The following is a 26388-nucleotide window of genomic DNA, read 5'->3' on the forward strand; positions in this document are numbered from 1 at the left end:
AACTAAATGGAAAACAAAATAAAAGTTGGAAAGGAATGTGGCTGGCCATTATCTGGGAAATCTGGAAGCATAGAAACATAGTAATTTTTAAGCAAAGGAAAGTAGACCCAAAAGAAATCTTTTGTATGACACGAGTGAGTGCATGGACTTGGATGAAACATAAATTACCAAATATAACATTTTCATATAGTGTCTGGTACCAATGCCCAATTCAATGCTTGAATCATTGTGATTCTATAGAGAAATTATTATTAAAAGACAAACACACACGGTTTGAAAGTAGGGAAGTGAAGGCTTATTTTGTAGGAGATAAGTGTTAGGAGAAGGGTTGGGGAAGATATGTTATGTTTTTGTAGGGGATGAGAATGCAGTGGAGCACAATTGTTCTACCTATGTGGAATATACAACATGGCAGTATAACTTCTCTACTGCGTGAATGAAACTAGGTGACAAAAAACATATACAGGGACAGAGACAATGTTGCAGCAGGTTAAGCAAGGATAGACAACCATTAAGAAAATGTCATTATGCCCATTACGTCAGCGTAACATCATATTAGAAGCATAATTCCATCTAACTTTGTAAATTTTGGATTAGTAACTGGGAAGGTCTGAAAAATTATTTTGTTACTAAACATGCATGTTATTCTATAACATCTTTGCAATTATAGATTGTTGTAATACTAGACTAATATATTAGTCTCTTCCTCAGTACTTTGTTAACATAGGTACCTCTAAAATGTGTAGACCTTATGTGAAGGTATCTTGTAACTCTTTTTGTAAAAGGGTTAGAGTACTCCAATTATTCTATTTAATTTAATTTATTCATTTTTTGTTGATAAAAAATAAAAAGAGTATCAACAATATGATGCTTAAGTTGAAAATTTAACTAATATTATTTTGTTCATTAAAATTTCAAAAGATAAGATTTGTTCACAAAAAGATAAGATTTGTTCACAAGAGTGCATATATGGTCAGTGTTAAAAAGGAAAATTTCTTAATATAATTATATTGATTTTGAAAAAAAAAGAAAAATTAAATTTAAGATGATATTAGATTAGAAGGAAGAACAATTTATATTTTACTTGAACTTTGAGGAACTAAGTCAAAATGTAATATTAGATTTAAGATGATAATACCCTAATTAAATTTTAAGTGATGTCAATAAATATTAGTTTTCATCCAAGTCTTACATAACATTAACATGCATAAAAATTTCATGATCATTATAAGAACAAAGCTCATAAATAATATATCTCATAAAAGATACATTATAGAATCCTTTAAGAATGTTGCAATAAGTGCATTAATTGCATGTGAATAAGAATTTTTCATAGTTTAAAACTTCTAGTGCTTGAGAAACATTTTGTGTTAGACACAACTTGTGAAAATGACATTTTCATTATATATATCATTCACACTTGTGTGAAGTTAGATTCTAGACAAAGAGTGATTTCATATATACTTAATAGAGCATGAAACATTGTAAAAACAATTTTATTGTTGTACTGTATAGTTTGGATAGACCTTATATGCACTTAGTTTAGAAAAAAGTGTTGTATTCTCATTACTAAATTCAAGGAGAGTTTAATGGATAATATGAAAATATTTTAATATTTGATGTAATCATGTTAGTCAAAATTGACACTGACAAAATACTTATAAACATTTAATTGTTTAATAAAACTATTTACAATTTACATTAGAAAGTTAAATATAATCTATATTAAGGATAAACTAGTATCAAACCCAAAGTATTTACAATCTTTTCCTATTACTCACAAAGTATTTCTATATGTACTAAAAAGTAATTTTTATAAAACCTTTAAACGATTAAAGTATATAATTAAACAACTTAGATACATTAATTTAAATTTGTAATAGATGAATATAAAAATAATTTTTTACATTAGTATAATTTTTCATATTTTATAAAATTTTTCTTGGAAAATTGTTATAAAATTTTACAAGAAAAATATTTTTTTATTATTTTATCTAAAAATTTTTGCAAGTAACTTTTCTGTAGACAATAATTTTTTTAAAAATATAAATTTTTTATAAAATTGTTTTTGTAAAAAATATTTTATATAAAATATTTTACAAAAAAAATTATAATAATTTCTCAATAATAAAATTTTGTAAATATTTCTTAAAAGAAAACTTTAAAAACAAAATTTATAGAAATATATATTTTTTAGTGGTATTAACTGTTATTAAAAGTGCACAGTAAATGTATGATAATTTTTCACCTCTATTAATACCAAATTGGTTACATCTTTTTCTTATAATATTTTTCTTCTTATTTTGCACACATTCTAACGTAAAATCTTTTTCTTAGATTAATGCGGGTGTACATCCCAATTCCCAATCACATTCGATAGTTGAGAACCAATTCTATTTAATAATAAAAATAATTTCCCATTAGTGAATTTCTACCTGGGATTGAATGATAGTATAATATATATGTTTTATTGGATTAATAAAACGAATATTTTATTTAACATTAATCTTTATCTTGCTCCATCTAAATTCATTTATGTAAGAAGATACACGAAGTCTTGATTAATACTTAAATAAAATTATTTATAAGCATTTCCACAAAAGTAAAAGTAAAAGCAATTTAAAACAATAATATAAATATTGTGATACGTAAAAATTCACATAATTTAACAATTAAACTCAAGGTATAAAATTTTATATATATACATCTCTTCCATTACGTGTCTAAATATGTTTAAAAAAAAAACTATAAAATAACTTATGAATTATTACTTTGGGTAGGGATTTTTTTTTATATTTTCCACCATATTATTTTATATTTATGTTTATGTTTTGTTAGGCACTCTATAATTCTTACTTTAGAATTGTCTCTTTCAATGTTATCAAGATAAGATTAAACAAACTTAGGGTAGACTGTTCATACTGTTTCTAGTAGTATTTAAAGAAAAAAAAGAAAAACATGATTATTTTTTTAACAAAATTTTACAAAAAATATGCTATAAATTACATGACATGCTCAAGCGTAATTCTTATTCCACACTCTAAAATTCATCTTAGTTTTTTTTCTCTTTAAGTAGATTGAACCAAAAATTTATCTAAAAATGAATCTCAATTGAGCATCTTACAAGTATTTTTTTTATTGTGAGTGCCTTATACATCACCAAAGCTGCATTATGCAGTCACAGAAACTGGCCAATGAGAGAAAACCTATTACAAAGAAGATGCCAACACAGAAAAAGGCTTCAAGAAGAAGAAGAAACTAATGGGAATGAGAGAAAGAACAAAGAAGAGAATCACACATGGCCATAAAAATATATATATATATATATATATATATAACAATTCTTCTTCTTTTGCACATAAAGAGACAATTTTACTTGCATCTCAAGCATATGATTTTACTTTTTTTCATTCACATATACCATCTCTTTAAAGTGTTACAGCATCTATACAGGTAACTGGAATCTCTCTTTTCTTTTCTTTTCAACAAGAATTTTGGTGGTTCAACACATAACTTCAACATCAAAAATTGACAATGTTTTTGATTTGTGCTAAAGATCATACATGGACCAAGTGAATGCTGAAAATTTTCAAAATTTGGTTTCTTCTATATGTAAGGAAAGATATTTCTCTGATATGATCAAGTGGGTGTGTCTGGATTTCAAGTTTCAACACTTGCATTACTTATATGCATTGGAAAGTGCAATTTTTCTGTTTATAAACTCATTCTAAGGGTAATTTTCAAACACCTTCTAAGGGTAATTTAGATTATCCAAGTTACAACAATTACTGAAATTGGCTAAAGTAAACAAATATTCTCACTTTTCAGTATTTGTATTTTTGTTGAAATGGGTTATCAGAGGGACAAGTACTTGCATCATAGTCAAGTGCATTTACACTGCCAAATAGAAAAACAAAAACAGAAGAGACAATTACATGAATTTCATCAAATTTTTGTCTTGCACAAGCAACAACAGAACTTATCCTAATAGCTGTTAGAAGAACTGGTTAAAAGCAGAGAGAATGAAGAAAGTATATATATATATATATATATATATATATATATATATATATATATATATATATATATTTATATATGTATGTATGTATATATTATAGTAATATTATGCAGTAGCTGTTCACATAAGTGGAGCAAAAGAATTAACAAAGATTCTCTCACATGCTTCTTGATTGAAGCTTCCTTTAATTAAGCAAGTTAATCAAACCTACCCTATAAATGGATCATTGCATGAACAACTCTCTTCATTAACACCAATTCATCTCACTCTCTTCAATGGAGTGGCTTCAGCAATTCCTAAATTTTCTCTTCTTAGCTTCTTTTCTCATCAGCACCACTGCAATTTCAGATCAAACTCCAAAGGTTTATTTTATACACACACATTTCCCCTTTAGCTTGTTAAGTTCAATTTTTGTATATATATGACAGATTCACCAGAGTTTCTCTTGTTTTGTGCAGCATTATGTTGTTTACATGGGAAATTCATCACCAAACAACAAAAGGGTACAAGGCCAAATTCCAGAATCAGATCATCTGCAGCTACTGTCATCAGTTATTCCAAGGTTCATTATCTGCTTTTCTGCACTTTAATCTGTAACCATATACTCATCAAAGAAATCAAAACCAGTTGAACTTATGGAATGGACATAATTTTTATTTTTTATTTTTTTCATTTTCTCAGTGAAGAAAGTGAGAGGATTGGTCTGATCCACCAGTTCAGTCATGCCTTCAGTGGATTCTCTGCCATGCTTACAGAGAGTGAAGCTTCTGCACTGTCTGGTATTTTTTCTGATATTGTCTTCTTCTACCTTCTTTTCCCTTTTGTCTGCATCAAATTTTTAACTTGCATCATTCTTTGACTTTTCTAATGTTTTGTTGTCAATTTACCTTCTTTTTTTTTTTGTGGTCATTATTATTTAGGGTTAATCACTAGAAAAAAAGAGCATTAATTTTACAATGTGGTTTTTTTGCTTAAAGCAAAATCAATATTTATAGCACTTATTATGTGGTTGGAAGTGAATTTTTGTGTCCTTTGTGTCTATGATTATTACTGTGCACTAATAATTTTGTTCACCAACCTTAACTACACTCTCAATGATGTAAAAGACATTTAAATAATAATAATAATAATAATAATAAAATAGATGGATAATAACTAAAGGGGGAAAATGATTATTTAAATAAAATGTGTATGTATATATGAATTAAAATTAACTAAAAAAATAATGTAAAAGTAAAATAAGATTATATTAATGGTTCCAAAATAGAGATCTGAAGATAAGTGAGTTGCCTTGTGGGACAGAGTGGCACTGCTTCCAATATTTTTGTCATTATTTTATAATTTAATTTTGTTGCATTTCAATATTATATGTACATAAACAAATGTGATTGTCTGGTGAATCTGTGGTTTTTGTACTTTCAATTTCCACGTACACATAGAATTTTGTTCCCCTTTCTCAATAAAATGTTTAAGATTTTTCAAATATTCCATTGTTCCGTTTTAGTATTGACTTTAGTGATAATATTTTTTTTATTTATTTAATTACGATGCTGCGTAATACTTTTATATTAGAGTTAAATATACTTTTTATCCTTTAACTTTTAGTAAAAATTAGAATGGATTTTTTTTAAAAATTTTGAATAAATTTAGTCTCTCATCTTTATAAATATGTGGATTTAATCATTTAAATCAATTTTGTTTTAAATTTATTTAATGTTTCAAATATGTTTTTTCAACTAATATAGTGAAGACGTGTCAAACAGTGTAAACAAACTACAATACTATTGAAACATCAAATAAATTTAATAAAATTTTGTTGAAATGACTAAATCTACACATTTACATAATCAAGAGACTAAACTGGTACAAATGTTTTAAGAGAAACTAATTTCAATTTTCACTGAGGTCACATGACAAAAACATATTTAACCGTTTATATTATGTTATCCAATTATAGTATATTTATTACTTTTCACAATAATTGCTTAAAAAAATCATATTTAAGACGATTCGTAATTAATTAATCGATATTGTGAAATTTTGCAATGACTTAAATTTGATATAATTAATGTTTTTTAGGTAACTTTTTTTATCATATAATGCAGCCGGAGCTGAAATATATTTTTCTTTTTAATAATTAATTGTCTATTTTCATAAAATTTAGTTTATTATCACTAGCTCTTTAAATTTAAAATGAGAAGTGTAAAGAATAGGGATGTCAACGGGGCGGGTAAGGTACGGGTAGTAGTTCCCCCGTACCCTACCCGTTGAATAAATATTCGCCCCGTACCCGTACCCATATCCGTCGGGTATCCGTTATGCGGGTACCCGTCTATTTTTTTCATATCCGCGGGTATCCACGGGTACCCGCGGGTATTTACAAAAATATTTAAAAAATAATTATTTAACCATAATTATTGTTTGGATCAACAAGTTCCATTTCTCCAATTGATTATTGAAAAATAAACAAATAAAAAATCACTACCAATTTATATTGTAGTTTATTTTTGAATAAAATATTAAAGAAATTACTAACTTCATTAATGTCCACCTCTTGCAACATTGTATAAAGTTTCATGTTGTCCAATTTTAATCTAGAAGAGCCTTAAAACATAAGGAGTTCAGTAAAAATTTCTAACAATCACTTAATTAAAATATCTAAGTAAAAGTGTTAATTTCATTACCTTCCATGTTGGTCCATAACCAATCTTAGAGACACATCAATGCCTCCACAGTATATGGAAGTAATTTACTCATTTGTGGGGTAAGAATCTGACCACCATTATTGAATGAAAACTCATAATGTTTTTACTAATATATATATATATATATATATATATATATATATATATATATATAAAATTTGTCTGAATTAAAGTTTTTACTAATATAATGAAGACTCATAATGTTTTGACTCATTTGTGCGGTAATAATTTTTCTGAATTAAAGTTTAGCGGGTACGGGTATCCACGGGTACGGATACTATGATACCCGTACCCGCCCCGTTAACATGCGGGTATCAAAAATACCCATACCCACGGGTAGCGGGTATCCATTTTTAATATCCATTTCCTATCCGTTGCGGGTTTTATCCGCGGATACCTGCGGGTACGGATTTTTTTGACATCCCTAGTAAAGAATGTGAAAGTATGTATCAATTTGGCTACAAATAAATTTACTTTAATATTCGTCATTGAATCTGAATATGTATGTCTTCCCTTCTGAAAAAGCATCATGTACGAAAATAATAAAGAAAAGGGTAAATTAGTGTATATAAACTAAAATAATAAATTTTTATGCCATAATTTAACATATAATTTCCAATAAACTTTGTTTATAACTTTTTATTGTGTGACATAAAAGGTAACCACATTGTTTAATTTGCATCACATTATTACAAGTAGTAATTTTCTACGTTTTTCTACCGAATTTGTAATTTAAAAACAATTATAACACAAAGTTATGATTATATTTTATTTTCTTAAATCTTTATAGACGTACCTTTGAAAAGATGGTAGTCTCCACACCATCAATGTATTGAAACTAAATAGAACTTTAAATTCAGATTTTAGTTTCTTTTTCTTTATAGATGATGTTTTATACACAGTTTTTTCGATGACATGTTTTACAAAATCATGATAAATATTTTATACTGCTGAATCAATAATAGTTCCATCACTTTTATTCACGCTAAGAAAAACTTAAATTATTCATGAAAAATTACCCACGAATAAACAATATGTAAATAGTTGTTATCTGCATAATTAAATCCGCAATAAAACTCACGGACTAAAATCCATAATAAATAATTTAATATAAAAATTTCAATAATAATGTAGTGGGTAACTAAAATATTTGAATAGAAATATTATCATTTTAATTAATGTTGATTATTTTAGTCTTCATTTAACTCTTTTATACATAAAGTTCTATGTACAACAATTTCCACTTTAATTTTCTAGTAAGTATATACTAGAGAACAATAGTTCTATGTACAATAATTTCCACTTTAATTTTCTAGTAAGTATATACACTAGTAACTAAAATATTGAGTTAGAGAACAATTTGTTTAGTTGAAAATCTTAGGAAAACGTTGAATTAGATTGACCATAATACTTATAAAGAAAACTAAGAACACGTTTAAAGTAATACTCATCACTTTACTTCTCTTATAACAAAAATGTCAACCACTAATTATAAAATGAATTATACTAATAATATAACAATTTTTTTAACCACGTTCTCCCCATAATTTTCACATTTATTCGCAAATTTTGTCGAATATCCATATATCCTATTTCTGAACTAATTCATATCTTATTATATAATTTACAATTTATACTTTAAGTTTTTATTTGAATTTAGTCAAATTTATGACAAAATACTGAAAATATGTCAATTTTATATGTAAATTATTTTTTAGAATACTTTTCCTGCAAATTAATCACTAACCCGCAAATTTTATGGACCAGTGTAAAAAAAAATAAAATTTACAACGTGTACAACATAACATCATCAAAATTATAACATTTTTATGGGTTAAATATGTTTTTGTCTCGGTAAATTTTAGAATTAGTCTATTTTGAAATTTTGGACTAATTTAGTCCTTCATTTTTTCAAAATATGTAAATTTAATCATTTTAATTAAATTTTGTTAAGTTTATTTGACATTTTAAACGCGTTTTATAATAATATTTGACTTAACATTAAAGCAAAAATGTATCAAATAGTATAAACAACTCAAATACAATCTTGAAATACGTATGAAACATTAAATCAATCTAATAAAATTTGATTAAAAAGACTAAACACATATATTTTGAAAGATAAAAATTAAAGTGATTCAAAGTTTTAAAATGAAATAAGACTATAGACATATTTAATTTTTTTATTGATAAATGTCAAAATCATAATAATTACGAAAGAATTTGATGATAGTGTTTGTGGTGTGGACACGAAACAGGTCACGATGGTGTGGTGTCAGTGTTCCTAGATCCGATGCTTGAGTTGCACACAACACGATCTTGGGATTTCTTGGAATCGGATTTGGGATTAAAGGCTCCTCATTATGCACCTTCCAAAACCCTAATTCAACACTCTTCAATTGATTCCATTATTGGTGTCATAGACACAGGTAAACACTTCTTTAATTACCTTTTGTCTTAACCTAATAATTCTGCTTTCCTATTTTTGCTTTGTCATTTTCAAATCTCAACCTCCTAATTCAATTTCTATTTCATCTTAATTGATTTTTTATTTCTAATTTTAGGGTTCAGGTTTATTGAATTTCCAAGTTCTTTATTATTATTTGGAAAATTAGTAGATTTCATATTAAAATGTTAATTATTAAATAAAAGAGAAGACTTTTAATGTTAATTCTCTTATAAAAGTTTGATTGAGTTTCATTATTAGATTTCTATAAAATTGAAAATATAGAATTTTTTTTAACATAATGTGTATGATCCACTTAAATTTGTGATTTTTAATAAATTTTATATGATAATGAAGAGGGTCTTTGATAGTAAAACTATTATTAGCTATTTTATTTTTCTCTTTATGCATTTTACATTGATAAATAAGGTAAACTATATAAATGTGGATTTAATCCAATCGAATTAATGTATTTGAAACATTATCAATATGACATTCCTTCCATTTTAATTGAATTAGTCAAAACTAATCTAAACTCAATTGAAAATTATATTCACACAGTTAAATTGTAGATGAATTACATTCACACCAACAAATCTGCAAAACTTGTTTTTTACATTAAATATTTTTTCCTACCTTTAATAAAATATTAACTACAAGCTAAAAGAAAATAAAAAATAAATGGAACTTTTGTAGTAAAAGGGTTTGTTGTAGTATAGATAAGGTTATGCCAAAAGCAAAACTATTACTTTGTTTATCCTGAAAGGTTAATTTAATTTAAGTGCATTCCAACTAGATTTGGCTCATTATGTGGCATTACTTGACAACACTTCTTTCCTTGCACCACTTTATTGTACTTAGTCAAATAAATAAATCAATTTAGAAGAAAACCCACCTAAACTTCACATGCATTTTTAAAAAAAATCCAAAGCAAGGTACAGTCACATAATTATTTCATTCAATTGATACATAATATTATCAATTTAGACTCTCATAGAAAAAAGACAAAATATGAGAAAATAATTAGTTTAAAAATTTATTTAGAGACTAAAAATATATTGTAAAAAATGAAACTTTAATATTCATTCAATCAATGCACCTTCTTTGTCCATTAACCCTTCTGAAAACACATTAAAGATAATAATAATCTTAGGTTGTTAGTCATTGGGAAGAAAACTATAAGAACTTGTTTTGTAGAGTTAAAATCAATGATTCCAAAAGCTTCATTAATACCAATTTAAAGCTTTTTTTGTGAGTGTGTGTGGATAAATTAAATTGAAGTTTGATATTACATTTACAAAGGACCACTACCTAACCACAGTGTTCCCCAAAAGTTTATGATGAAAGGGAATAGTCACAGTGAAAGTGAAGTGTGCCATTCAGACAAACTTTACTTTCAATGTTAATGCATTGTTTGTTTCTTTGGATAAAGTCACCAAACCTCATTTGTTTTTCTTTATGAAACTTACAAAATACTCAACTTATGAAAACAAAAAAAGAAGAGAAAAGAAGAAAATAAAAGGATCTTTTAAACTGAACAGAAAAACATAAAGGGTAAAATAATAGATTATCTATTCCACATATTTAATTATGTCTTATGTTGCAATAATTTATTCATTTTTTCATTTAAATTAAAAAATATTTTTTATTATAATTTTAAATAAGTACTTGATAATATACCCCTTTTATTTGTTCATGAAATGCTGGAAGAAATAATTTTATGAAAAGTATGCAGTGAAAAACCCAAATGTGACATTAGAGTGTTGAATAGCACAGTACAATAGAAGCATGAGATGGACCCAAAACAAATGGTAGGCTCATGTGAAACTCATTTGTCACTACTCACTGCCACTGTTAAGGCCATTCACCCATCTATTCTTCTCCTTCAACCCTATTGACAGTTGCACCATCAACATCTGTTATCTTCAAATGGCAACTCATTCTACCCCACAACCAGCTGTTATGATTGCTACCCATATATATAATATAACAAGCACAATAACTACTCATACTGTACTTTGTTCACTTTATAACAACTGAAACCTTCACTGGTTTTTCTTGGTATAGTGTATCCTATGGTGATGATCCTATAAGAAATGTGTTTTTGCATTTAAAGTATAGGATGTGAGATTGGTCCCTAATGCAAGCCATGATCAATGATGAGTTTGGCAAGTGAAAATTAGAGAAAGAAAATGGTAGCTAAAGATGTTATTGACTTTTCATCACATCACTCTTCCTTTAGTTTTCAATACTAACAGAAAAAAAGAAAAACAACTTTTTTCTTGCAATGTTTTGATTAAACTTTTCAAGATACTGCATTGAGCTTCCTACTGCATAACAACCATCAGAGATTGTTAAAACCTGAGGCACACAGCACTTTACATTATTGGCACTTCTCCCCAGAAACCCTTTTCTTCCCCATTTGAATCATCAAGCTAGTGTGAAAGAAACCACTTTCTTTTATTTTCTTTTTCTGTTGCTTCATACCCTGTCTTTAGTATTGCAACCCTTTCAAAAAGAAGCCAAAGGGCCTTTATAGAAAAACTGACCAAATTCCCCACAATAGCATAAAAACATTAAAGGGATTTTCTCATATTTTTTTTTTTGGCTTCTGTCATCAAGATCCAGAGACACAGCACACTCTCTCTAGGGAACTTCACTATAAATTTGTACTAACCTCTACTGCTTGATTGTGGGACCCTTCCTGGTGTCCCTTTAGGGTCTTTTGATTTAACAAAAGTTTCTTAAATTTTAATCACAGAAGTATTAAATGATTTTCTGTGAAAATAGTATACATTAATAATACACAAAAATGTTAACTTTTACTCTGCATTATGACTTTTGTGTCATTGTCAGTATAAACTTTTATGTCCATAGTACATAACGATTAATCTCTATTTTCATTTTGTTTTGTTATCTTGTAAACTATTACTAAGGAATTTAATTGATTGAAAGGTGAGTTGTTATAAATTTTGATTTCTCATTGTTAGAATTGTAAACTGGGGATGTTTTTGAAGGGAAATAGGAGATAAAAATAAAAGACAACACAGTATTCTAAAATGAATAGAGCTTCTTCAGCATCAGATGTGCATATATATTATGTTCACAATGGGATATGTGACAAAAATTGTAGTGTAGTGTACAAAAGACAAGGTGGATCAACAGAAATAGTTAATGAACAAGTGAAAATGCATGTAGAATTATTCTTCTAAATTATAGTATAATCATGTTGAACAATTCACAATATGAAAAGTAATCACCACCTGAACTTTATGTGTTACTCACAATGAACAACTTTCCTCTTAAAAAATTGAAAACACTGATCCATGAATTACAAGGACCTCAGTGTAGAGTTGCATGCTACATATTATGAACAGTTATGTTTGATTATATTATTCAATCATTTTATGCCTATATCTGTTCTGCTTCAAGGGATATGGCCAGAGTCTCCAAGTTTCAGAGATGAGGGTATAGGGGAGATCCCTTCAAGATGGAAAGGAGTTTGCATGGAGGGTCATGATTTCAAGAAATCCAATTGCAATAGGTATCATTCATTCTCAGTCAAATGTTCTTAATAAAAAAAAAATGCTCATATCTATTTATAAGATAAGATATAAGCCTTCTGAATTGATTGGTGCAACACTTAATAAAACTGCAGAAAATTGATTGGTGCAAGATACTATAATATTGAAGCTACACCAGGTAGCAACCAGACTCAAATAGAAGCAAGCAAAGGTTCCCCAAGAGATTCTGTTGGACATGGCACTCACACTGCATCAATTGCAGCTGGAGCTTATGTCAAGAATGCTAGTTATTATGGTTTAGCACTAGGCACAGCAAGGGGTGGTTCACCTTCTACTAGGATTGCTGCTTATAGAACATGCTCAGATGAAGGATGCTCTGGTGCCACCATTCTGAAGGCTATTGATGATGCTGTAAAGGATGGAGTAGATGTGATCTCAATCTCTATTGGACTCAGCTCACTCTTTCAATCAGACTTTTTGAGTGATCCTATAGCCATTGGAGCATTTCATGCAGAACAAATGGGGGTCATGGTGGTGTGTTCAGCTGGCAACGATGGCCCTGATTCTTTCACAGTTGTGAACACTGCACCATGGATATTTACCATTGCAGCTTCTAATATTGATAGGAACTTCCAATCAACTATTGTCCTTGGAAATGGAAAGTATTTCCAAGTATGTTTCTTGATCTCTTTTTCCAAGCAAAAAAAGTAGATTTGTTACCATGAATTCTTCTTTAATGCCCCAAAACCCTCAATTTCCCTCCTTTATTTGTAATAGAATCAGAATTATTCACCTGTAATTAACCTAATTGATTTCCAGTGATTATGTTATGAAATCTTCTGTAATTATTCTCAAATCTTATTCTGTAATTGATTTCTTGTGATTAGATTCAGAGTTATTCTGATTCTATCAGTTTGTGTTTTCAGGGTACGGGCATTAACTTCTCAAATCTTACTCATTCAAAGATGCATAACCTTGTCTTTGGAGAGCAAGTAGCTGCCAAATTTGCCCCTGCATCAGAAGCTAGGTACCTAACTGTGATTTATGAAGTTATTTTCATCCTCTTAAACCTAAAATAACTAAAGAGTTGTCATTTCATGTCTTCGATTGAAATTTAACATTGAAGTTACTATTCATATATATTACTAGTACATATATTATATAGTAGAATGAGTAATACTAGTAAAATCCAGATGTTGGGGGTGGAAAGATCCATCTTAGAAGTTATGTTAATTGTTCTGTTCAATGCAGGAACTGTTATCCTGGATCATTAGATTACAACAAAATCGCTGGCAACATTGTTGTTTGTGCTAATGATGATCCAACTGTTGCAAGGCGAATCAAGAAGCTAGTTGTACAAGATGGAAGAGCCATAGGGTTGATAATCATTGATGAGGACAACAAAGATGTTCCCTTTGATGCAGGTGAATTTCCCTTCACTGAGGTTGGCAATGTTGAAGGGCATCAAATCCTACAATACATAAACTCTACCAAGTAAGCATCATCAGCCTCAACATTTGTTCATTAGTGATTTAAGGTAAATTTTCCCATGTTGTATGTGTTGGAAAGTCTAATATATGTCTATTGCACCCTTTTGTTTGATGCCAGTTGATTTAAGATGAAATCTGACACCATGTACAAACAAGAGGGAATTGAAGAAATGTTAAGCATTTAGTAGAGTGATGATAGAAAATGTAAAATGCATGTAGTGTGGTGGTTTGACTAAACAACTTTCATTGAAGAACAAATAGTAATTTAGCACACATATTTGTGTTCATAAATGTAAAAGTTGAAACATAGCATGCTACCTGTATGCTTACTTAGTCTATCATGGCTCCATTACAGGAACCCAACTGCGACAATTCTTCCAACAACAGAAGTTGTTAGATATAAACCTTCACCAATTGTTGCATCTTTCTCATCCAGAGGCCCTTCAAGCCTTACAGAAAACATTCTCAAGGTATTTTTCTTCCCTTTGTTCTTACATGCACTTTTCATGGCTTAATTAGTATTTTAGTCCTATATTATTTAGGCTTTGATTCATATTGGTCCTTATTTTTTTTTTTAACTCAATTGAATCCCTATTTTTTTGAAAAGACTCAATGTGGTCTCTTCCATTAAATTGACATTAATCGTGTTTAGAAGTGTCAGGTGTCAAAATTTGGATCATATTCTATCTTGGAACTCCTCTAATTTTGACATAAATTAACGTAAAAGATCAAATTGAGTCTTTTTAAAAAATAGGGACTCAACTGAAAAAAATATAAGGACCAAAATGAATCAAAGGCCTAAATATAAAGACCAAATTACTAATTAACACCATTTTTCAATTTCATCCTTGAACTTGAATCACTTAAGAATCTTGAGAACAATGCACTCACTGTTTCTTTCACATTGTTGGCAAATTTCTTGTCCAGCCTGATGTCATGGCACCAGGAATTGGCATTTTGGCTGCTATGATTCCTAAAAGTACTGACCCAGGAAGTGTTCCAGTTGGGAAAAAACCATCCTTGTTTGCCATAAAATCTGGCACATCTATGGCTTGCCCACATGTGACAGGTGCAGCAGCATTCATTAAATCAGTGCACCAAAATTGGAGTCCTTCAATGATCAAATCAGCATTGATGACAACAGGTACTAGACCAAACACCCTCTTCTAGTCTTTTGAGGATGTGTAAGAGAAAGTGACACTTGGACCAAACACAGTTGAATCAAACATGCTCTAATTCTGTTTGTTCCTATTCCATTCTTCAGCTACGAATTACAACAACTTGAGGAAGCCTCTCACTAACAGCTCAAACTACATTGCTGACCCACATGAAATTGGAGTTGGTGAAATTAATCCAGTCAAAGCTCTTTACCCTGGCTTAGTTTTTGAAACAAACATAGAAGACTATCTTAGATTCCTCTGTTATTTTGGCTATTCACAGAAAAAGGTAAGGTCAATGTTTAAGACCAACTTCAATTGCCCCAAGAACTCCTCTGAAGACCTTATCTCCAACATCAATTATCCATCAATATCTATAAGTACACTTAAAAGGGAACAAAAACCAAAAGTGATCACAAGAACAGTTACCAATGTTGGATCTCCTAATGCCACATATACTGCAAAAGTGAGATCACCTGAGGGATTGGTTGTGAAGGTCATCCCCAATAAACTTGTGTTTTCTGAGGGTGTTCAAAGAATCACCTACAAAGTCTCATTCTATGGCAAGGAGGCTAATGGTGGATACAATTTTGGGTCTCTAACATGGCTTGATGGCCACCATTATGTTCATACAGTGTTTGCAGTCAAAGTTCAATAATTTTTCACACATACAGGTATTTGAACAGGTCACAGAAAATGTAACTACATGATTGTGGTATTCTTTTGCCTAACTTTATATTGTATACAGGAATGTGCTCCATATAAAAAGTATAAATTTCTCTCTGAGACATTAATATTATTAACTTGTGATTTTTTTTCCACCCTCTTAATGAGCCTACAGTGATGGGAACTTTGCTATTTTGTCTGTTGCTTGTGTCAAAATAATAATATTCGTTTTGTATTTCCTTTCTGCTTATGAAACAGTGATAACACACTTGTTTGCATCTGCTTATGAAAGGTTGAATTTCCTTTCTGTATTTGTACTACATAAATCAGAAACTTTGTGCAAAATATGATACCAGAGAATGATATACAGACTCATGTACAAAGAGGTAAACATTGTGCGTCGGATTCTTATAGTGAATGTATTAATATGATTTGAATAATGTTCGTTCATCTTAACGAGACATGCTTACTTTGATATCACTGACTGGGTCTCTAAAGAGGTGGTTTATTGGAGAGACAAACAACATCAATGAGATTCGAACTCAATAACTCAATCTACATAAAAAATTGACATCACTTTCCAAAACCTTAAAATAATGAGGTTATGGATCTTCATCTTTATATGGTGCTCAATTTTGTCATATGCACCCAATATGAGACTTAACTCACACTTAAATCCCAATAAATGTTAATAAACAATAAGCAACATGTGAAATAATCATTGCAAAAAGATGCAGTGATATATATTTTTAATTAATTGAGCTTTCAAACAATAATCATATGTACTTTCAATACCAATAATAAAACAATTGTTATTATATATACATTTTTGCAATACTTGTATATGTTTATATTGTTCAATCATGTTATTCTTTTCATTTTCTACTTATGTTGGTGTGGTTTTCTCTCCACATCTTTCGTTTTCTTTGGGCCAATATTTATAGTCCTTCTCTTTTAAGTAAATTCTCTTTTTAAGTAAATTTTCTTGATTTCCTATCAATTGAAACTTGAATCGATAAATCCCACCTGATAATACTTTTTCACAATATTTACATTTCACAGTTCTAGCTTTTCCATTTATTGAAACACAACTGGTCTAGGCAGGAACAGTCTTTGTTCCAATTCCACTTCCTTTTCTAGGAGTGGCACTTGAACTACCTGAAGCCACTTTTTCCTTCAAATTCTAAATAAAACTAAACACTCCAGCAAAAACAGAAGCAAGTAGAACACCAAAGAAGGATAACAAAAATAGAGTGTTGCAATGTTGACATTGGTGAAGCTCTGCGTGAGTGCTCTGATGGTTTTTGGCGATGGCAGTGATGATGTTAAACAACTTAACGGCAGCTATGACCTCAATGTCAAGAGTAATGTGAATAACTTAATTTTCATCCATACAATTGAAGAAAGAGCAATGTGTTGGGTTAATGGCTTCACCTTCATATCCTCTTATATTATCGCCTTCTAACCTCTCTAGATTCAACCAAACTTTTGTGGGAAAATCTCTTATGCAAAAACAAACCTAAAGTTCAATGTTAAACTAAAAATGCGTTACATTAACACCACAATATCTCAACATTATAAGATGCAGTCATTCACAAAGTTCAATATCAATTCATATATTCACAAACAAGAATCTTAATTTATCATGCAAACAGATTAAACACTAAACTCAAACAATCCATTGTAAAATAAATTCAACCACAAGTTAAACCCTGTATATATCCTCCAATTAATATGCTTTCACATGTATAAACCTAATATCATTATAAACGTTAAGTGGTGTCAGTGCACATAGATTGCTTAAGAGCTGATGCAACACATAAGATACACTTAAACAATACAATGTGTTTACCGCACCAACAAATTCATCCAATAACAGAAGCGAAATATATTCTTTCAATTAAGTGACGAGAGAGCACACAACTTCATTAGTTGTTGAAGTGACACTATAAGCGGTTTTTAAATACAATGTTTTCAAAAAGTGTAAACATGTTCTTACCAGGGAGTATTCTAACCATTATTCCTTCATTCCAAATATTCTTCATCTTTCTTGCAGGTATTTGTCTTCGTTTTAAGCTCAAGCATTTTGTTGAGGTATAGTTGTAACATTTTGTTGGTAGTCTTTGAAACGGTAACTTGTTGATTAACCTTGCTTTCCAAGTAACCCTTGAAAATTACATTGTTCTCTTCAAACTCTTTAATGGTTCTTTTTGTCACCAGTCATTCTATATAAGGACTAATGTGGTAACATAGTATCTAAGGGACTAATTAGACCAATTGAATCCTTCAAGGAATAATTTAGAGACAATATTTGGAGGACTAATATAATGATTTAAATTTTGTCGGTCAAATTTGGTTTGGTGACCAAAGTTCATTAAGAACTGATGTGGTGACATATGTCACTTTGGAATATCAAATTGAAGGTTTTCTCAAATATAATATTTTAAGACCAGAAAAATCAATGGTATTTACAACAAAAGGTAAAATAAGGTCATGAAACCAAAAAAGTTTACCAATAAGTTAGTCTTTAGAATTAGCAATCCACAAAATTGTTTTACCATTTTCATGCAACCTGATTTTGTACAGTAAGGTTCGAAGAAACTGGGTGAATGAGTTCCACCTTATAGAATGTGAGGCCTTTGAGAGGAGATCAAATCAAACAAGAGCAGATGAACTCAAATAATTTCACTCACTAGAACCATAACTATCAAAGGAATTCTTTGTTTCACTCACTTTAACAATTGCGGAGTGAAAGTTATGTGACCATCCTTAGAAGAGCTAACATCGATATAAATAATTATTACTTGTTTTTAGCTATCAGTAAATCACAGGCTAAACCAGTAAAGTTTGAAAGCAATTCCACAAAAATCACAGTAGACAAAAACATGTGACAAACTCTTTTCCATATCTTGTTCATGGTGATAGCAACTCACTAATTTGAATAACGAACATAATATCCTTAAAGCTCAGGCATTCCCCTTCCTGTTTTAGCATCGTAAGTCTTCTCTAGCACAAGATCCATTGGAGTATCTTTAGGACCAACAGCCAAAAATAAATAACAAAGGATAATATTTTAGATTTAAGAAAAATGTGTTATAACTTATCTTTGAAATGACCGAGAGAATTTAAAAGGTATAGGTTTTACACTGAATTCTAATTCCATATATCCATACAAATTTTGCACATTTATGACAACTGGAATAAGTAGTTTCTAACAACACTACGTTAATAATATAGTTATGGAGGATGACCAGGGGAATGAGTTCATGCCACTTACTATACTACGTTAAACCTAGTTTCTGAATCAAATATAACACAAGAATTAATCCTTCAATCAAAATTACATTGTCAATAAATTACAGTGTTATACCATACAAATGTGCGTTTACTTACTCTTCTGCATATAAATCCATGTCAATGGGCCGATATGAAGGAGCGGGGATCAACTAACAAAATTACACAACATAGAAACGTGATTTTGTGGAAATGGAAGACACTTTATGAATCCTGAATCTTTATGATTAACACCTCCCCCTCTGACACCCTTTCCCAAAGGCTTTATCTTGCTTGGTAATTATTGTCTTGCTCTTTCTGTAGTCTGCATAAGCCATTTTATTAGCTTGTGGTACACACATGCTACATAGCCAGTTTCTCACTTTCAATCAATTCTCTCTTAGTTCTTGCCATGTTTATTAACAACTCAGACAAGAAACATGTATTAGCCTTTGGGATACTTACGGACAGTAGGTCTTGGGGTAGTTCTTATCTTTAAGATCTCGGGTTGAGGGATTATAGACCCAGATGCTCCTATTCCTCTAGACACTCTGACTTTAGTACCATCTTCAAGATATTAACTCCAACCTTGCAAGGCTTCCTGCAAAAGTAAAACTTTGTTAATTCAATATATGTTATCCTCAAACCCAAAAGATGCAATCACAAGCTATACTCTTTAACAAATGTGCACACCCTGTCACTGTCACTGGGTCAAGAACTTGCACGTTGGAGGAATGGATTGGGGCTTCGACTGCAAAGATGCCCCTTCATGACCTTGCCCCTGCTTAATATGCTTCTTCACCTGCAAAGACAAAGTCAATCGGCATTGGAAAGAGAAACCAGTCAGGCAAATTTATACCATCACATGTCCAAATCAAAATTAGACAATTAACAAATTATTTAATATTAGAAACATCGGTAATGGAATTGAAAATGCAGACACTTCAAAAAAATTACTAGGAATACCCAAATTGTTATGGTGAGTGTTGTGTTCATCCCTCACCAGATTTTTACCCTCAACAATGACACGATTCTATGAGCGAATAATGTGCTTAATAGTCCCAGTCTCACCCTTATCTTTGCCCCTTATTATCATAACCTGTTACAATTGAATAAGCAACAATAATATATGATGGAGAATTTGGCTTGGCTTGGCTTACATTATCCCCACTGAGAACTTTCCAGTGCCTAATGAGTTTTTCAGCTGCTTTCCAACCCATTTCACGATTACTCTCTAAAACCACAAAAACAGAGTCAAACAACACAACACAAAGCAATTCGAAAAGAAATCTTTAACATTAACAAAGCAGGTTCTTTTTGTTGCAATGTGGAACCAAACATGTTGTCCAACCAACCAATTCACAAAAAACAGATCCACCAAAGTTAAGTGTGAAATCTTTCTCATATAAAAGCAAAACTCAACAAACTCATCAAAGTTTTCAGGCCATAGGATTAGATAACATGACATGCATCTATAATAACGTGTGCTGCTGGGGTCTTTAACCCTTTTTTTTTCTTTTGGAATAAATCTTATTGGTAAAATTGGTTGATTATTCTAGTTAAAGCTTTAAATCATCTTTAATACAGCAGTAATGTAATATTTTGGTTTTCACTTTCTATAGTTCTTTCGTTCTCTCTGATTTAACAGGTAATTTTACCAAATGGCAGCCATACCTAACGGTACCGTTCCCTCCGCTTCCGTCGCCGGACGTCTCTCCGCCGTCTACAGCGAGGTCCAGAAGAAGCGTGAGAGTATGCTAACACTATTTTAACCCTCGTGCTTAAAAAAACGTGAGAGAGAGGAAGAAACAAAAATTAGCTTTTAAGGTTCAGCAGCTTGGATGCACCAGAGAATGTGAGTCAGTGTGGGAGCTGTTGGATATGTGATCAGGTATGAGAAGCAGGGGAAAACCAAGTTTTTTTTTTTTCGAACCAATTGGTTTTTGCATGGAGCGCAAAACCTAATTTTGATGCGTGATGCTATCTTGACACTGGTTTTTAAGTAAATGTTGGCACCATTTAGTTTCAGGTGGAATGAAAGGGTATGCGGTGATCAGCTTTTTTATGAATCACTTAAATACCTTTTTGTTATCATTTTCTTAATGTTTGTAACAGATTGTCCTTATTTTAACACAATGATTTAAATGGTCTTCATTTTTATCAAATATTTAAAATAGTATTTATGTTTACAATTCATTTTTTTTTTACGTCGTTTAAATCATTAACAGAACATTAACATTGTACGGGTTGCATGGTTTGTATTAGGGTGTGTTACGTGTTCTGTATAATGTTCTATTCGGTCAAAATAAAGATCATTTCAAACATTCTGTTAAAATAAAGATGATCCGTAACAAACACTACGAAAATGAATATCAAAAAGGTATTTAAGCTTTTATTTTGAAAGTACTATTAGGCTAGGATTAACACTGATTCTTCCTTTAATCGAATAATATAATTTTTATTATATTTAAATAAATTTATATATATATATATATATATATATATATAATATTGTTATAATTATATATAATAAGTAGATGTGATTTTGAAAAGTTTAATAATTTAAAGAAATAATTATAATTATATTATTATATAGTAATATATTAAAATATTTTTTTATAAAAATGTATAAAAGTAATTAAATTGATACATTATTATGGTTTAAGAAATTGTTTTAGATAATGTTTAGATAAATGAATATGGATTGAGATTGGAAATTAAATATGGTTGAAATGTAATAATTATCATACGTTGAATTAAACGTGATTGATAATAATACGTTATATTTCTTTTCAAGGACTGTACATCATATTTTGAATTTTTTTTTTTACTTTTTTTTGAATTATTTACTTATTTTATTTTTTAAAATTTTTTTTTGCCTCGTGTCAAGCTGTCATCGTGTCACGTGGATGACACGTGTCACTTATGTAATTTCTACTCTTTCAGTTTGGTACTTTTATTTTAATTTTTGTTTCAATTCAGTCTCAATTTTTGTAAAAATTTACGTTTTTTGTTCCTCTCCAAATTGAAATCAAATTTAATTTTTATATAAATGTACACAAATATTTTTATCAAAATTGATATTTCAAGTAAATATTTTTAACAAAATTAAGTTCCTTTAATTAATATTTTACATTGAACTTTATTTAAAATTGTTTTAAAGTTGTTAATAGAAAAAAATTTCATAAATTAACTAGTTCATGTAACAATAAAAAACATATAAATTTAAAATTTGAAAACAATTTTAAGTAAAGTTGAATGTGAAACACAAACTTAAATAAATTTATCTATGTTAAAAATATATAATAAAAATATTAATTTGAATAAAAATATTAATTTGAATAAAAATATCAAATTTAAGAAAAATATTTGTATAACATTTATATAAAAATTACTTTTTGTTTTAATTTGGAGAGGGACGAAATTGCACTATTTTTACAAAAAATAGGGACTAAATTGAGACAAAAATTAGAATACAAGGACAAAATTGAGATGAGAAAATGACACCTGACATAATACTAACCCCTGTCATTGTCACTACCACATCATTCTGTCACTGCCACGTGACACGATGAGAGCTTGACACGTGGCAAATATTTTTATTTAAAAAAATAATTCAAAAATCGAGGAACTGACCCGTGACACCTTATTTAATGCTGTCACTGTAGCACTAAAGGAAATGATTACATTAAGATCAAATCTCCAAAATAGGGACCAAATTGAGATGAAAAAAAATATAGGAACCAAATTGAGATTTCGCTTCAGGGACCAAAGACATGATTAAACCTAAAATAAAAAAAAAAACTTAATGTATTTTTTAATATATAACATAGTATGGACGGAATATTTTTTTAGTTTGACATTTAATAGTTTTTAAATATATATTTTAAATAGATTTATGATTAGTAAGATATAACAATACTAATCTATAACAATATATGAGGATATTTTTTTTTTTGTGTTCGAATTTTGTTATTTCTGTGTTATCCTTAATTATTTTAAAAACCTTTTTTTTTTGTCTTTAATCGTTATTTTAAAAACTTTTTTTGCATACATATTTTATTTTTCTAATTTTACATTTAACAACTATTTTAAAAATTAATTATATATTTTTAATTGATCTTAATTCAAATCTGTGTGAAAATTAAAAAATATGAACACACAGACTCGATAGTGCATGTGTTTTCGCTAGTAATAATAATAAAATTAGTGTATGATTAAGAAAATATATAACTATTGATGGACTCACGAGAATATAGAGGATAGAATATAGAAAGAAAGAATATTTTATTCATTTTGCATTGAATTATAAATTGGCTAATATTTATAGCTTTATGTTAGAAAATCGAAAAAAAATTACTTATGTGCATACTGTGTTTCCTAATAATAAGGAGGATTTTTATTCAACAAAAACATAATTGCTCCTAAAAGTATATAACCACATTACTCACTAACAAATCCTCCCTTAAACCGAATATTATTTCAATTTATATCAGATTGTGCACATACTCCTAGGGACCTGCAAAATTTTAAAAAGTTATCCAACTTAAGCGGTTTGGTCATAATATCAACCACTTGTTCTCGTGTCCCACAATGTATCATCTTGACAGTTCTCGTCTTTGTACAATGTCAAAGGAAGCGAAATCGAACATCAATATGTTTACAACGCCCACGCATTATTGGATTTTTTTGACAGCTTAATACCAGAGCTACTATCACAATGAATTACAATAGCAGCCTGCCTTTGCATTCCATACAATTTTCCTAACACCCTCGCAAACTTTATAGCTTGACAAGCACATGATGATGCACATATAAACTCTGCCTCTATAGTGGATAAACTCATAATGGGTGGTTTCTTTGAGGACCAAGAAACAACAACTGAACACAATAAGAAAACATAACCCGAAGTACTTTTCCTATCATCCAAATTGTCTACATAATCACTATCAGTGTAGGCAATAAGTTCATTGTTTCTTCCCTTTTTGTACAAGATGCCAAACTCATTTGTTCCATTTAAATATCTCAACACTTGTTTGGTTGGCATCAAATGCAACTTAGTAGGATTCTCCATGTATATGCTAATGAGGTTCACCATAAACATCATATAGAGTCGAGTAGATGTTGTTAGCAAAGGTCCATGTTTTAGGCCCATCTTAGAGTTGTCAAAATGGGTTGGAACCCGTGAGCCAACCCGACCCATCACGGGTTCAGGTTGGATTGAAATTTTTTTACAAATTTCAATACAGGTTGATTTTTTATCCGACCCACCTAGAACCCGGCTCACCCGGGTTGAACTCATGATGAGCCGAGTTGGCTCACCCGGGTTGAACCCGTGATGAGCCGAGTTGGCTCACCAACCCGCAAATAAAGGGTCACACAAGTATTTTTTTGTTAAGTTGGATTTTGCATTTGGATCAGGTTAGGTTTTTTTTAGCCAACACATAGATAGTTTGTATTTTTATGATTTTGATTTGTATTTGGATTATATTAAAATTTATTTAGATTTTAATTAGAATTACAATTTAGTTTTGACTGAAAAAAAAATAAAAAATTGTATTTTTTTTTAATTAAGTGAGCCTGTGAGCCAACTCGTTTAACCCACCAACCTGTGGTGGGTCGGGTCGGGTTCAAATTTTTTTGGCTCGCTAATAAGTTAGTCGGGTTGGGTTGGCTCACTAAGTGATCAACCCTTAGTGGGTTGAGGCGGGCCGGTTTACCCGTTTTGACAACTCTAGCCCATCTACTTGTGACTTCTAGGGTTAGCTTTGTATGTATATATAACACACCTCTTGTAAAATTTTATACACACTCAATAATATAGAATCTCCTTCTTCCTATCTTTGTTTTCTACATGATATCAAGAGCCCCAAATGATCCATGATTGGGAGGGGATTCTTGCAGTAGTTCTTCTTTCCTAAATCCTAAGACCTAAGCCTTTTTTTGCAAACTTTATGATTCGGAAGAGATTCTTGCAATATTTCCTCTTTCTTAAACCCTAAGCCATAAGCCCTAAGCCTCTTTCGCAAAGCCCTAAGCCCTTAGCCTCTTTTGCAATTTTTTAGGTTTATCCTTATTGCAATTTTATTTTCTATTTTGAGGCGTTTTTGGTCATTTTGCATCATGTTCTTTACGCCATTTTAAGGTATTTGCAATCCTCTAATATTGAGTTTGTATTTTGTTTTGTTTGTTGCTTCCGCTGTGTGGTTCATATTTCTATTTTGTATTTGATTTGTTATGGCGACTTGTAAAGATGATTCTCTTCAGCCTATTAGTGTGCAATTAAATGGTAAAAATTATTCCTATTGGAGTTATGTTATGAACAACTTTCTTTATGGAAAGTCCATGTGGGGTTATATTTCAGGTGTTAAGGCTAAACCGATTGACACCAAAGTTGATGATTATGCTACAACTATAGAGGTATGAGAAGTAGATAACTCTAAAATTATCACATGGGTCAATAGTTATATCACACACTCTATTGGCAAAATATAACACTGCAAAGAAGGTATGAGATCACTTTTCTCGATTATATACACAATCTAATTTTGCCAAACAATATCAACTTGAGATAGATATTCGCACACTAAAGCAAAATGACATGAGCATCCAGGACTTTTATTTTGTCATGACAACCTTATGGGATCAACTTGCCTTGAATGAGCTTGCAAAATTGAGTGCTTTTGCACCGTATATTACTCGTAGGAAATCAGAACGTTTGGTTCAATTTCTTATGGCCTTATGCAGTTATTTTGAAAGTTTGCTTGGTTTAATTTTGCATCGTAACCCTCTTTCTTTTATTGATAATGTTGTTAATGAATTATTAGTAGAGAAAATTATACTTGCTTCCCAATCGCAGGCCAACATAGCATTGCAATCTCAAGGTACATCATCACTAAATATATCTTCTGACAAATGGATCATTGACTCAAGTGTGACTAATCATATGTCACATCACTTGCCTTCTTTTGTTTCCCTATCACCTAACTCATTCATATGCTAACAGTGATTCAGTTCCATTATCTAGTATTGGTACCATTGTCACACCATCTTTGTCTTTGTATGATGTTTACTTTATGTTTTGAATCAGTTCAAGGAGTCAATAGTTG

At 30.0% G+C, this 26388-nt stretch overlaps 1 protein-coding gene and 1 pseudogene across 1 annotated transcript; one reads left to right on the plus strand and one right to left on the minus strand.

Moving 5' to 3' along the window:
* Positions 1-4190: 4190 nt before the first annotated feature.
* LOC114169550 (CO(2)-response secreted protease-like) lies at positions 4191-16158 on the plus strand. The gene is made up of 11 exons (XM_028054753.1): positions 4191-4380; positions 4477-4580; positions 4700-4797; positions 8982-9152; positions 12602-12713; positions 12828-13365; positions 13620-13720; positions 13945-14187; positions 14539-14653; positions 15111-15327; positions 15448-16158. The coding sequence occupies exons 1-11, from the start codon at positions 4294-4296 to the stop codon at positions 15996-15998; spliced, it is 2337 nt and encodes a 778-aa protein (XP_027910554.1). The 5' UTR covers positions 4191-4293; the 3' UTR covers positions 15999-16158.
* LOC114169551 lies at positions 14073-21334 on the minus strand (annotated as a pseudogene).
* Positions 21335-26388: the final 5054 nt, after the last annotated feature.

This window comes from Vigna unguiculata, chromosome 11 (genome assembly GCF_004118075.2).
Source record: "Vigna unguiculata cultivar IT97K-499-35 chromosome 11, ASM411807v1, whole genome shotgun sequence".
Classification (NCBI taxonomy): domain Eukaryota; kingdom Viridiplantae; phylum Streptophyta; class Magnoliopsida; order Fabales; family Fabaceae; genus Vigna; species Vigna unguiculata.

What these genes read in the sequence shown, in the direction of transcription:
- LOC114169550 (XM_028054753.1), top strand. Translation starts at nt 4,294, where the DNA reads ATGGAGTGGCTTCAGCAATTCCTAAATTTTCTCTTCTTAGCTTCTTTT. An exon ending in CTGTCATCAGTTATTCCAAG is followed by an intron (nt 4,581 to 4,699) that starts GTTCATTATCTG and finishes TCATTTTCTCAG; the next exon opens with TGAAGAAAGTGAGAGGATTG. An exon ending in GAAATGGAAAGTATTTCCAA is followed by an intron (nt 13,366 to 13,619) that starts GTATGTTTCTTG and finishes TTGTGTTTTCAG; the next exon opens with GGTACGGGCATTAACTTCTC.